This window comes from Callithrix jacchus, chromosome 5 (assembly GCF_049354715.1).
Source record: "Callithrix jacchus isolate 240 chromosome 5, calJac240_pri, whole genome shotgun sequence".
Classification (NCBI taxonomy): Eukaryota; Metazoa; Chordata; class Mammalia; order Primates; family Cebidae; genus Callithrix; species Callithrix jacchus.
Genome location: NC_133506.1, coordinates 63,775,207 through 63,790,541, shown reverse-complemented (window position 1 = coordinate 63,790,541; position 15,335 = coordinate 63,775,207). Strand labels below are relative to the sequence as shown.

General features: G+C 42.8%; 1 protein-coding gene across 4 annotated transcripts in view; it reads right to left on the bottom strand.

Annotated features, from left to right (window-relative positions):
• The window catches only part of VPS53 (VPS53 subunit of GARP complex), a 185,197-nt gene that overhangs the window by 92,231 nt on the left and 77,631 nt on the right, over positions 1 to 15,335 (bottom strand). For all 4 annotated transcript variants that reach the window (XM_054256975.2, XM_035299267.3, XM_035299268.3 and 1 more), the window contains 4 exons: positions 13,339 to 13,417; positions 10,598 to 10,741; positions 10,010 to 10,152; positions 6,345 to 6,486 (listed from right to left, as the gene is read on the bottom strand). In XM_054256975.2, the coding sequence (XP_054112950.1) occupies positions 6,345 to 6,486; positions 10,010 to 10,152; positions 10,598 to 10,741; positions 13,339 to 13,417 (508 nt within the window). The remainder of the gene's footprint in view (positions 1 to 6,344; positions 6,487 to 10,009; positions 10,153 to 10,597; positions 10,742 to 13,338; positions 13,418 to 15,335) is intronic.

The window sequence follows — 15,335 nt, the reverse complement described above, 5'->3', positions numbered from 1 at the left end:
ACCAACTCAATGAAATAAAGCGAGAAACCAAGATCAGAGAAAAAAGCGCAAAAAGGAATGAACAAAGTCTCCAAGAAATGTGGGACTATGTGAAAAGACCTAACCTACGTTTGATAGGTGTACCAGAAGGGGACGAAGAGAATGAATCCCAGCTGGAAAATACTCTTCAGGACATCATCCAGGAAAATTTCCCCCACCTAGCAAGACAAGCCAACACTCAATTGCAGGAAATACAGAGAACACCACAAAGATATTCCGCAAGAAGAGCAACCCCAAGGCACATAATCATCAGATTCAACAGGGTTGAAATAAAGGAGAGAATACTAAGGGCAGCCAGAGAGAAAGGTCGGGTTACCCACAAAGGGAAGCCCATCAGACTCACAGCAGATCTCTCGGCAGAAACACTACAAGCCAGAAGAGAGTGGGGGCCAATATTCAACATTCTTAAAGAAAAGAACTTTCAACCCAGAATTTCATATCCAGCCAAACTGAGCTTCAGAAGTGAAGGAAGAATAAAATCCTTTGCGAACAAGCAAGTACTCAGAGCTTTTGTCACCACCAGGCCTGCTTTACAAGAGCTCCTAAAAGAGGCACTACACATAGAAAGGATCAATCAGTACCAGCCATTCCAAAATCACACTGAATGCTAAAGAGCTTCAACATAATGAAGAATCTACAACAACTAACAGGCAAAACAGCCACTTAGAATCAAAATGGCAGTATCAAATTCACACATAACAATATTAACCCTAAATGTAAATGGACTAAATGCACCAATCAAAAGACACAGACTGGCAAATTGGATAAAAATCCAAAACCCTTCAGTGTGCTGTATCCAGGAAACCCATCTCACATGCAAGGATACACAAAGGCTCAAAATAAAGGGACGGAGGAAGATTTACCAAGCTAATGGAAAGCAAAAAAAAGCAGGAGTTGCAATTCTCATCTCTGATAAAATAGACTTTAAAGCAACAAAGATCAAAAGAGACAAAGAAGGCCATTACATAATGGTAAAAGGATCGATACAACAAGAAGAGCTAACGATCCTAAACATATATGGACCCAACACAGGAGCACCCAGATACATAAGGCAAGTTCTTAATGACTTACAGAAGGACTTAGACTCCCACACAATAATAGTGGGAGACTTTAACACTCCACTGTCAATACTAGACAGATCAACCAGACAGAAAATCAACAAGGATACCCAGGGCTTGGACTCAGACCTGGAGCAAGCAAACCTGGTGGACATTTACAGAACTCTCCACCCCAAATCCACAGAATACACATTCTTCTCAGCACCACATCACACCTACTCTAAAATTGACCACATAATTGGAAGTAAAGCACTGCTCAACAAATGCAAAACAACTGAAATCATAACAAACAGCCTCTCAGACCATAGTGCAATCAAGTTAGAACTCAGAATTCAGAAACCGACCCAGAACCGCACAGCTTCATGGAAACTGAACAACTGGCTCTTGAATGTTGACTGGGTAAACAACGAAATGAAGGCAGAAATAAAGAAGTTCTTCGAAACCAATGAGAACGAAGACACAACGTGCCAGAACCTCTGGGACACATTTAAAGCAGTCTCTAGAGGAAAGTATATAGCAATAAGTGCCCATATGAGGAGAATGGAGAGATCCAAAATTGACACCCTATCGTCAAAATTGAAAGAGCTAGAGGAGCAAGATCAAAAAAACTCAAAGCCCAGCAGAAGACAAGAAATTACTAAGATCAGAGCTGAGCTGAAGGAGATTGAGACACGAAAAACCCTTCAAAAAATCAATAAATCCAAGAGCTGGTTTTTTGAAAAGATCAACAAAATAGACAGACCACTAGCCAGATTGATTAAAAATAAAAGAGAGAACAACCAAATAGATGCAATAAAAAATGATAAAGGAGAAATCACCACAGATTCCACAGAAATTCAAACCATCATCAGAGAATATTACAAACAACTCTATGCACATAAACTAGTAAACCTGGAAGAAATGGATAAATTCCTGGACTCCTGTGTCCTCCCAAGCCTAAAGCAGGAGGAAGCTGAAACTATGAATAGACCAATAACAAGGTCTGAAGTTGAGGCAGCAATTAAGAGCCTACCTCACAAAAAAAGCCCAGGTCCAGAGGGGTTCACAGCCGAATTCTACCAGACACACAAGGAGGAGCTGGTACCATTCCTTCTAAAACTATTTCAAACAATCCAAAAAGAGGGAATCCTTCCCAAATCATTTTATGAGACCAACATCATCCTGATACCAAAACCCGGCAGAGACCCAACGAGAAAAGAAAACTTCAGGCCAATATCCATGATGAACATAGATGCAAAAATCTTCAATAAAATATTGGCAAGCCGATTGCAACAGCAAATCAAAAAACTTATTCATCATGATCAAGTAGGATTCATCCCAGGGATGCAAGGCTGGTTCAACATACGCAAGTCTATCAACGTAATTCACCACATAAACAGAACCAAAAACAAAAACCACATGATTATCTCAATTGACGCAGAGAAGGCATTTGACAAAATTCAACAGCCCTTTATGCTAAAAACCCTCAATAAACTCGGTATCGATGGAACGTATCTCAAAGTAATAAAAGCTATTTATGACAAACCAACAGCCAATATCATACTGAATGGGCAAAAACTGGAAGCATTCCCTTTGAAATCTGGTACTAGACAAGGATGCCCTCTCTCACCACTCCTATTCAATATAGTACTGGAAGTTCTAGCCAGAGCAATCAGGCAAGAAAAAGAAATAAAGGGTATTCAAATAGGAAAGGTGGAAGCCAAATTGTCTCTATTTGCAGACGACATGATAGTATACCTAGAAGACCCCATCGCCTCAGCCCAAAAACTCCTGAAACTGATAAACAACTTCAGCAAAGTCTCAGGATATAAAATCAATGTGCAAAAATCACAAGCATTCGTCTACACCAATAACAGACTTAAAGAAAGCCAAATCAAGAGCGAACTGCCATTCGCAATTGCTACAAAAAGAATAAAATACCTTGGAATACAACTCACAAGGAACGTAAGGGACCTCTTCAAGGAGAACTACAAACCACTGCTCAACGAAATCAGAGAGGACACAAACAGATGGAGAAACATTCCATGTTCATGGTTAGGAAGAATTAATATCGTGAAAATGGCTATACTGCCCAAAGTAATTTACAGAATCAACGCTATCCCCATCAAGCTACCATTGACTTTCTTCACAGAACTGGAAAAAACCACCATGAACTTCATATGGAACCAAAAGAGAGCCCGCATAGCCAAGTCAATTCTAAGCAAAAAGAACACAGCGGGGGGCATCACGCTACCGGATTTCAAAGTATACTACAAGGCTACAGTAATCAAAACAGCATGGTACTGGTACCAAAACAGAGATATAGACCAATGGAACAAAACAGAGGCACCGGAGGCAACACAACATACATACAACTATATCTTTGATAAACCTGACAAAAACAAGCAATGGGGCAAGGATTCCATGTTTAACAAATGGTGTTGGGAAAACTGGCTAGCCATGTGCAGAAAGCAGAAACTGGACCCCTTCCTGACACCTTACACTAAAATTAACTCCAGATGGATTAAAGACTTAAACATAAGACCTGGCACCATAAAAACCCTAGAAGGAAATCTAGGCAAAACTATCCAGGACATAGGAATAGGCAAGGACTTCATGAACAAAACACCAAGAGCATTGGCAACAAAAGCCAAAATAGACAAATGGGACCTAATGAAACTCCACAGCTTCTGCACGGCAAAAGAAACAGTCACTAGAGTGGATCGGCAACCAACAGAATGGGAAAAAATTTTCGCAGTCTACCCATCTGACAAAGGGCTGATATCCAGAATTTACAAACAACTCAAGCAGATTTACAGGAAAAAAACAAACAAGCCCATTCAAAAGTGGGCAAAGGATATGAACAGATACTTTACGAAAGAAGACATATATGAGGCCAACAATCATATGAAAAAATGCTCATCGTCACTGGTCATCAGAGAGATGCAAATCAAAACCACATTGAGATACCATCTCACGCCAGTTAGAATGGCGATCATTAAAAAATCTGGAGACAACAGATGCTGGAGAGGATGTGGAGAAAAAGGAACACTTTTACACTGTTGGTGGGAGTGTAAATTAGTTCAACCATTGTGGAAGACAGTGTGGCGATTCCTCAAGGCCTTAGAAATAGAAATTCCATTTGACCCAGCAATCCCATTACTGGGTATATATCCAAAAGACTATAGATCGTTCTACTATAAGGACACATGTACACGAATGTTCATTGCAGCACTGTTTACAATAGCAAAGACCTGGAATCAACCCAAATGCCCATTGATAATAGACTGGATTGGAAAAATGTGGCACATATACACCATGGAATATTATGCAGCAATCAGAAATGATGAGTTCGTGTCGTTTGTAGGGACATGGATGAATCTGGAAAACATCATCGTCAGCAAAGTGACACAAGAACAGAAAATGAAACACCGCATATTCTCATTCATAGGTGGGTGATGAAAAATGAGAACACATGGACACAGAAAGGGGAGTACTAAACACTGGGGTCTATTGGGGGGAAAAGGGGAGGGCCAGTGGGAGGGGGAGGTGGGGAGGGATAGCCTGGGGAGAAATGCCAAATGTGGGTGAAGGGGAGAAGAAAAGCAAAGCACACTGCCATGTGTGTACCTACGCAACTGTCTTGCATGCTCTGCTCATGTACCCCAAAACCTATAATCCAATAAAAAATTAAAAAAAAAAAAATAATAATAATAATCTCATGGGGTGATTGTGAAAATTAAACATGTTAATATTTGTAAAGAGCACATAGTAGTCAGCCTTTAGCACACAGTAAGCCCCCACTAAAGGTTAGCTATTATGGTTTTTCATAGTTTAGCATTTGCCTTGTATGTTTCAGAATAAATTTATCATGCTTAAAAAAAAAAAAAAAAAAAAAAAAAGAAATTGTATCTCCCAAAGTGCTGGGATAATAGGCATGAGCCACCGCGTCTGGCCCCCATTCTGTCACCTTTAAACTGCTGTATAGTAGTATCTCACGGCGGGGATATGCCACAATCTAACAGGGAAGGCAGTTCACCATGTTACAGCAGAATCGGGACAAGACCACAAGTCTTCTCTCTTGACTGCTGGTCTAAGGGTTCTGCTACTGAATCACTCTGTTTCTCTATTGTTACCAGCAGTTTTTAAAGAAACCCAAATCTAGTTTTAAGGAAAATTCAAAGGTATGATTCTCTCAACTTGGATTTCTTCTTCCCTCCCTCCTTTCTTCTTTCCCTTTCCATTCCAGCCTGCATGGGTTCTGTGTATACTTTGCATGACTCAGCTACAATTCCTATATTCAAGGAACTCAAAGCCTGTGCATACGTAATGATGCAAACAGAAATTACTATAAAATAGTCACTTGGTTTCCCTGTGGAAAGGAAACGTAAAAAAAGCATATTGATGTGTTAGCAAGGATCCGGGGCCTCCAGCAAGAAGAGGTTTGTTCCTTTGTTTCTTTTCTTTTTTTAGACATACAGTATCACTCCGTCACCCATAATAGTTCACAGCAGCCTCAACTCCTAGGCTTAAGTGGTCCTCACCTCAGCCTCCAAGTAATTAGGACTACATGTGTGCGCCAACATGCCTGACTAATTTTTTTTTTTAAGTTTTTTATAGAGATGAGGTTGCTATATTGCCCAGGCTGGTCTTGAACTCCTGGTCTCAAGCAATCCTGCCTCAGCGCCCCCAAAGTGCTGGGATTACAGGTGTGAGCCACTGCATTGGGCCAAAAGGAGGAGGTTTACAGAGAGAAATTTTGGACCTGGTCTCTGACAACACAGAGATAGATGAAACATTTAACCAGCAGTAATATGATCCACCTTTCCAATGGAGGCGCACAGTTCCCAGACCTGGTTTTCAGAGACTCTCTGACCTAGTTTGCTCACCAGAGATGATAAAAGGCAAACCCTAAAGTAAAAATATATCCGAATTGTAACCAAATCTGATAGCTAATAAAGCAATAAGGTATTTCTGACTGAGTAAGGCATCTGACTCACAAAACTACTAGTCTGTAAAATGAGATCAATACTTAGAAAAAAATGATGACAAGGTATTCTATAAACATGAAGCACTGCATAACAAATAATAAATCTGTTCAGAGTGATCAGTACCATCACTTTTCCTATCAATTCAGTGAAATCACTGGAATGAGGGATTAGGCACTGAAGCCAATGGATAGAACTGCCATACAGTGAAGCACTGACGTGAATCCCAACCACCCGACCCACTGACCTCATGTCGCAGCCTCCCTTGGGAAGGTCTTACCAGGGTCCCATCTGTCAGGGTACAGCCGGAGAAGCGTTTTGCAAGAAACCCCTCAAAGTTAGTTGTTCTCTGAATAGCAAAAAGCAGCAACTTCACTTCAATCTCCTTGGCTCTGGTCCGCATAATCTTGGCAAGTTCTGTCCTTCAAAACAAAGAGATAAGAATTCTATCAAATAAGCAAATCATTCATTCACGATAAGACAAAGTAAATGGCCTTGGCTTATATTCAGAGGAAAAAAATGTATGTGGTCATTTGGAACCCTGAGGTCTGTTACCAGCTTAGTCTAAAACCTGGGGAATAGAAATAACGTGTTCTAAACAATTAGAATTTTAAGGTGAAATTAGCCAGCAGGCAAACAAATCAGTTTTATAAATGCTATTTTTTTTTTTTTTTTTTTTGAGATGGAGTCTCCCTGTGTTGCCCAGGCTGGGGTGAAGTGGCATGATCACTGCAATCTCTACCTCCTGGGTTCAAACGATTCTCGTGTCTCAGCCTCCCAAGTAGCTGGGATTACACCACACCTGACTATTTTTTTTTTTTTTGTATTTTTAGTAGAGACAGGGTTTCACCATGTTGGTTAGACTGGTCTCAAACTCCTAACCTCAAGCGATCGGCCTGGCTTGGCCTCCCAAAGTACTGGGATTACAGGTGTGAGCCACCGCTAATCTGTTTCCATGGTTACTACATTGCCCGTATCTTTAATCTGTTCAATAATTGGATAATAATACATATGGGAGCACCTAATTTTTTATTAGTGTGTATAGCCTAGTAAGTTCATAAATCATGAATTACTGAATAACAAGGCCCTCCCTTCTCCTGAGGGCCCAATAATCATCTCTTCAACTAGAAAGCAAGAGCCATGGAAATGCACGCCAGGAACAGGAATCCCCGTGAGAAAGTGCCAGCAGGCTTAGCTGGCCCCTGCCTGAGGCACTCATGTGCAGCTCTCTCAAGTACTACGTTTCAGAAGGTCAGCTGCTAGTGAACAGCGACATGTGAGTTCTTAGTAAGGACTAAGCTATCATCATCTTCCCACAAAAATACATGACAAAATCAAACCAAGGGTCTCTGAGTTTGAGAATGATGTATCTGTAGGATTTTATCCAAAATTCTAACAGTAGAAGCTTGGCAGCAACACTACATTAGCTGAGACAACAAGAGCAGGTACCAGTGCTCACAGAGACGGTGGGCTCTAGCATACGCCCAGTCTCTTTCAAACTTCATTCCTCACAGAGCTGCTTTTCAAGTCTGCTGAACTGTGGGCTAAAAAGGAATTAGCTAACAGTTTCTCAAGGAACTCACTCTTTATTTTGCTAACTGGGATTCAGAAGGTGACAATCTCAACTGATCCTAAACCAGAGCTAAAAGGTTCTCTAAATCTACAGGAGTCAATGTGTTTCTTTTTCTTTCTTTCTCTTTCTTTTCTTTTCCTTTTTCCTTCCTTCCTTCCCTCCTTCCGCCCCCACCCCCGCTTTCTTTTTCTGAGAAGGGTCTCACTTGGTCTCCCAAGCTCAAGTGCAATGGCATGATCATGGCTTACTGCAGCCTTGACCTCCTGGACTCAAGCAATCCTCCCATCTCAGCCTCTCTGGTAGCTGGGATGAAAGGTGCTTGGCAACATGAACAGCTAATTTTTGTATTTTCTCTAGAGGTGGGATTTTGCCATGTTGTCCAGGCTGGTCTCAAACTCCTAGACTCACATGATCCACCCGCCTTGGCCTCCCAAAGTACTAGGATTATAGGCATTAACTGCCGAACCTGGCCCGATGTGTTTCTTACAACAAGAGCCACAAAGAACAGAGCTGAGTGCACCTGCAGTTGCAGCTGCTCGGGTGGCTGAAGCAGGCAGGTTGCTTGAACCCAGGAGTTCAAGGCTGTAGAGCACAATTACCACGCCTGTGAGCAGCCACTGTACGCCAGTGTGGGCAACACTGCGAGACGCCCGTCTGAAAGCCACAGACTGTATGCTAACACCAAGCGTGAACACTGGCACAAACTGCAGACCATTGCTCTGGGAAGACTGTGTGCTGACACCAAGCGTGAACACTGGCATGAACTACAGACCATCACTCTGGGTGATGATGGTATGTCAGTGAAGCTTTGCTAGCTGTGATAGATGTACCACTCTGGTGAAAGGTGCCAACCACAGAGGGACTAGGCAAGGGGCAGGAACACATGGGACTCTCTATCTGCTGCTCCACTCTGCGGTGAACCTAAAACCACTCTAAAAATAAAATCTACTTTTAAAAAAGCCAGTATCCCTTGAAACAAAATGTGTTTCAACAATGTGTTTACAACATGCAATTTGACTGTACTTTCCACGATTTTAATATAACAGACCACCATTGTGGAAAGGTGGTTGAGTTATGCTTAGATATGGGCTTTTTTTCTTATTAACCTGGAGTTAAATGTAATTGTGTACTACTGGGAGGAAATAAATAACTAGTAAGACCCAGTTACCAACACTGTTGTAGTATAGCTAGAAATAAAGAATAAAAAAGTTCAAGACCAGCCTGAACAACATAGCAAAACTCTGTCTCTACAAAAAATACACACATAAAAATTAACTAGTGTGGTGGCACACACCTGTAATCTCAGCTACTCGGGAGACTGAGGTGGGAAGATCACTTGAGCCTGGGACATCAAGGCTGCTGTGAGACATGATCACGCCACTGCACTCCAGTCTGGGTGACAGAGACCAGGGTCAAAGAAAAAAAGTCTGACTCTGGCTTTAGCTTTGAGCTTTGTCATGGATACACGGATCTGATCTTCCTGGGCTTTAGTTTTTTTAACATAAAGTGACTATCTGTTCTTGGGGCTATATTCATGGATACCATAGAGACGACGAATGAAAGAAGGTCATTAAAATGCTTGAAAAGCTCAGACACAGGCTAGGTGCGGTGGCTCACGCCTATAAACCCAACACTTTGGGAGGCCAAGATGGGTGGGCAGATCACTGGAGGTCAGGAGTTCAAGACAAGCCTGGCCAACATGGTGAAACTCCATCTCTACTAAAAATACAAAACTAGCCAGATGTGGTTACACACACCTATAATCCTTGACACTTGGGAGGCCGAGGCATGAGAATCACTTGAACCCAGTTGCAGTGAGCTGGGATTGTGCCACAGCAGCACTCCAGGCTGGATGATAGAGTGAGACTCTGTCTCAAAAGAAAGCTCTATTAACTATCCAGAGGCTATTCACACTGTATTAGGAATAGGAAATTCATTCAACAAATGTTTCCTCAGTGCCTGCTGTATCATTAAAGTAAATACTACCCCTGACTCAAAGGAACTATCTATCTAGCAAGTCAGAAAATGAAAACGATGATGGGATATATACACAGTACACTGATATATGCGAAACCAATTAGGGGAAAACATGGGGTAGAAGAATCACTGTAAGTCGATCCAGTTGATAAGCCTTCAGTTGGTGTAGAAGGTAGACTGAGGCACGAACCACACCAAAGGAAAGTCCCAGAGCAAAGATGGGAGCAGAGGGGAGCAACCGAGGGGCCACAGTTGGGTATGAGGATGGTATCAATCATCTGGTGGGGTCTGGAAGTGGCACTGAATCCACAGGACAACATGGAACCATTAAGAGTCTGGGGGACTGATGGTGAAAATTCCATTAACAACAGAACCAGTAGAGAATTGGCATCTACCTTGTCACATGGCAAAATTCTACTGCAATCCTCTCAGCCATGTACCACTCACGTGGAAACATGCAGCCGTATTTCTCCTCATAGTCCACAAGCTGGCGTTTTATCCAGGCGTAGCGTCTGTCGATTTTGTCCAGCCAGGCAACCTGGTGAAGGTGGGTAACAGAAACTACCCCATAGTTAGAAGCAAAACTGAAAGTTTAAGGAAACAAGCACAGAGCCAAGCAAAAGGGAACCAATCTCCGTATTTCTCACGGCTTTAAAGAATCTGGGCTACCTTTTTTACTTGATTTTTAACTTCAAAATCCAGAGGTTTTTAACCTAGGGTCATGATTGGGCTTCAGGGGTCTATACATTTCCAAACACCATCTGCAGAGTTTTATGCACAGGCGCATGTTTCTGAATTTCTCCAAAGGGTCAGTGACCTCAAAATGATTAGGAACTATCAAGTCAGCCCCTAGGGCTCACAGCTCAACAATCAACACTGTGAGACAGGAATGTTAACATAAAGTCTAAATCAGTAGGCTTGACAGCATTCATTTCTCAGTAAAACTCAAATATTACATCTGATCTTATTTGGTCAATACTTACATCTTGGTTTTCCTGAAAAAGTACTAGATACTCTGACAGATGCTGTTTAATAAACTTTTTCATAATCTCCTGCTTGATTCTGGGGTCCAAAATATTAGCAACCAGACACGCATCTCGTAGAACATTGCTGGGTCCTCCAGGTCTCTAGAACAAACAACATGTGCCAGGTTAAAAGCCAGAAACACCCTTTAACCCTCATGGCTTCTCACAATCGCTACTTCCTGTGTCTACATATTGTTGGTCTTACTCCTACTCCCCTCACACTCATTCTTTCTACTGCGGATGGTATGTCAGTTGCCTGTTCCTCGATGAAGGAATCATTACACTAGATTTACAGCAGCCAATATAAAACTACGCTGTGAATCTGCAATGAGATATTTTAGACAACAGGACTAGCAATGATCATGGGAAATTTCATTTTCTGCATGCCAAAACTGAAAGAGACCTAAAAGTCAGAATGCCACCAGTCTCTGACACTGGAAGATGCCGCTGAAGAGGCTTAAGAGCTAGAACGCCACCAGTCTTACTCTTAAGAGCTGGAATGCCCCTGTCTCATTCCACATGTACCACCTTTCCCTGATTCCAAACTCTGGAATTCATGTTCTTAAAGTGTTATATTTTCCCCAAATAGTGTGGTCGCCTTTAACATATAAAACCAGGTTCCAAGCTACTACACTTGTTTCACTGATAGTGAATGGGCAGCCAGAAAGCAAATCTTGTGACATTGGCCTCCTGACCTGAAAGAACACTGAAAAGATACCATGGGATAAACTGACACTTCATGGTGGGAAGGTTTTTGTTACCAAAGGCAATTCAATGACCAAAGTTATGCTGAGACTTTCTTTATGGTACATCACTGAATGACCGCAACTAGCTAAGTCGACTACAATAAAAACACTTGGAACCTACTCTTAGCCTGGCTAAAAAGCCATACGTGTAGCTTTGGCACACTTACTCGACCTCATCTGAAAAATAATCGACCTATAGCACCTGTAGTCCCAGCTACTCGGGAGGCTGAGACAGAAGAATCACTTGAACCTGGGAAGCAGAGATTGTAGTGAGCCGGGATCACACCATTGCACTCCAGCCTGGCAAAGAAGCAAGATTCTGTCTCAAAAAAAAAAACCACTCAAGCATAGTGGCAGGAACCTATAATCCCAGCTACTCGGGAGACTGAGCAGGAGAAACGATTAAACCGGGACAGGGGTAGGCCACCAGAGGTGTCAGTGAACCAAGATCGTGCCACTTCACCCCAGCCTGGGTGAAAGAGTAAAACTCCATTGCACAAAGGAAAAAAAAAACACTGAAATGGACAGCTGAGTACATGTGAAGCTAACCCTGTCCTAACAAAAGCCCCCTGCATCTCTTTTTTGAGATGGAGTTTTGCTCTGTCACCCAGGCTGGAGTGCAGTGGCACAATCTTGGCTCGCTGCAACCTCCGCCTTCCAGTTTCAAGCGATTCTTCTGCCTCAGCCTCCGAAGTAGCTGGGATTACAGATATGTGCCACCACACTTGGCTAATTTTGTATTTTTAGTAGAGATGGGGTTTCTCCATGTTGGTAAGGCTGGTGTTGAACTTCTGTTAATATCCCCACAATCCCTTTTTACATCTTTGACCTTCATTTTCCTCATGTAGGAAATAGGATAAATGGCTTTCCGAGATCTACTCCCTCCCTGCAGCTATATCAGATGACTAAGGTATACCATGTTCTCAAGGAAAAGTGCTTTACAAATAAGCATCTGATCACCAGCAGACAACCGCAGAGTGTGAAGACATTCAAATCAGGAGCAGGCCTCCTAGAGAAAGCGATCTGCAAAGGCTGAGACAGCTACTGCCATCTGCTTCCTACGTTTGTTTCATGGAGCACCAAGGAAAAAGGATTCAGTATTTCCAGTTACTGAATTACAGAGCAGACGCGGGAAATATTCCTTGGATCAGTAAATAAACATATATCCCCATCTCCACCTGCCAAGGAGGACGAGGAAAGTTCCTTGCCCGTGTGCTTCAGTTTATTTCTGCCTTGAACAATTCTCTCTCTATAGCTCAAATGACAGAGAAGAATGCCTGTATGGGTTCTTACCTGTCTAACACATGCTAGGCATTAAGATGGCATCTGCTACAGTTAGAAAGGTGGAGCTAAAAGCAGTTACCCAAGCATGATGACAGCCAAGTGAGAGAAAGCTGGGTACGTGAGAAGTGCAACCAAGCACTCACAAGTGAAATGCTGTGGGCTCAGCAGACACCATGCAAACAGCTCTGCTACCAGGGAGTGCTCAAGGGCACTAATTCCAAAGGACAGGCTCATGATCATTAACAGTGAGACCCCTAACAGTGTCACTCCCAGAGTTACATAAGCCGGTGGATGCTCCTCCCAGTTGTCTTTTCACCAGACCAAAACCAGTAAGTTATGTAACAATCCTAAAAAACATTGCGGCACGAAGATTTCTAAAAAATACAGCCACGAGAAAAAGGAACTGACAGGGCAGACATGATAGAAGGTTTAACGTGCATTAAATTAAGCCCAAACAAATCCTCACTTTCTGATGATGGCAGGAAACAGACGAGGAACCACTTTGGGATATTTAAAATCAAGGATGGTCTCATTGTCCTGAACCTGCAGCAGAAAGCTCTGCAGCTGCCAGCAAACATGATGGGAATGAAACCGCATGTGACTGTGGGAGTGTGAACATGGCAAGGGCAGTGATCACCTCTGAAGACTGAGGGAAATGCAAGGCCGTACCTTAGTGCCCTGGGAAGGAAATGCTTCTTCAAAATCAGCCAGGATTTGCTGTCCTAACTCAGTCTGCGCAGCCTTCACTCTGTGAGGGAGAGAGAACATATCATCATCTGGCATGATATCCTGAAGTAACTGTGCACCGATCCACAGGGTCGAACAGCTAAAGTCTTTAGAGAGGCCAGGAAGGGTACAGAGACGTGCACGAGGTGAGAGGTCACACGCTAGCTGAGTGGGAGGTTAGTGAAAGGCCAGGAAGGGTACAGAGACGTGCACGAAGTGAGTGGTCACACGGTAGGTGAGTAGGAGGTTAAAGAGATGCCAGGAAGGGTACAGAGATGTGCACGAGGTGAGAGGTCACATGCTAGCTGAGTGGGAGGTTAAAGAGAGGCCAGGAAGCGTACAGAGATGTGCACGAGGTGAGAGGTCGCACGCTAGCTGAGTGGCAGGTTGATGAGCAGACTCAGGCATCCAAGGTATTCTCCAAGGTATTCTCAGGGTGAATTTTCTACATCCCCAAAATTCTTCTAGGCCAACCCTTTACCTGAGGTTGTGTTAATTTTTCTACAATTCTATTAGGGGTTAGTTATGCTGTGGGAAAATGTTACAGAATCACATCCAAATCGAACATAAATCTAGCTGGGCGCAGTGGCTCATGGCTGGAATCCCAACATGTGGGAGGCTGAAATGAGGCCAGGACTTCAAGACCAGCCTGGGCAACACAGAGAGATCAGTCTCTACAAAAAAACAAACAAAAATAAAAAGCACCCAGGTGTGGCAGCACACACCTGTACTTGGGAGGCTGAGGTTGGGAGATATCTAGAGTCCAGGACTTTTAGGATACACTGAGCTATGATCATACCACAGCGCTCCAACCTGGGTGACAGAGCAAGACCTTGGCTCTAAAACAAAACAAAACACAAACAAATGACAAAAAAATATATATCCATTTTGGATTGCTGATATAACTGTTCTTCTACTCCTTGGAGTACAGAATGGGAAGAGAGCTTCATGGTATTTTAGGGTGTTTTTAAAAAAATCATTATGTGTGAGGTATGTTAAGTGACAAAAAAAATTATTATGGGTATGTAATCACTGTATATATTTATGGCATACCTGTGAAGTTTTGATATAGGCATAAAACATATAATGATCAAATCAGGGTAATGGGTATCCATCACTCCAAGTTATGTGTTACTTCTCTGTGTTAGGAACATTCCAATTCCAATATTTTAGTTATTTTTAAATATACGATAAATGACTGTTAACTATAGTCACCCCACTGGTTCTACAAAATCCCAGCTCTCATCATTCTAACTGCATGTGTACCCACCAGCCATCCCCACTGTGTCCCTTGCTCCCAGCTGTGCCTCCCAGCCATGGCAACCATCATTCCACTGTCTATCTCCATGAGCTGACTTTTTCAATGTTTGGCTCCCACAGATAAGTGAGAAGAGAAGAAATTTGTCTTCTTGTATCTGGCTTATTTCACTCAATACACTGTCCTCCAGTTCCATCCACAGTGTTGCAGTGTTTGGGGGTTTTTGTTAACCTGGAAACCTACAAGCTCATAAGTTTTTAAACAAATGAGTGAAAAGAATGTTTTCCATAGCAAAAACAAAGAAAGTGAGAACCACTGAATGACAATTCAGGTTCAGAAGTTTGTAAATATGAAAACAGAACTGCAAGGAAAAGCAGTTAGAAAGGGGAGGCTCAGGCCTAGTGGCTGCGTGTACACTAGGAGCTCAAGAACTGTTTGTTCACTGGAATGCAAGAGCAGAAAGAAGCTGCCAGGATCCTGCCCCACATCGACTCCGCCCTGCAGTTGATCCCACCCTCTCTGCGTCCCCCACCAGCTGCCAAACGTAGGTCACCACCCTGTACCACCAGGCCAGCCTTGCAGAGCTGGAGTGGCACAAGACTCTCAGGCCCCACTGGACTTCCTGAGCCTGAGGCAAATAACTGTCTGGTTGCTAAAAGTACCACAGAAGAGCACACTTCCA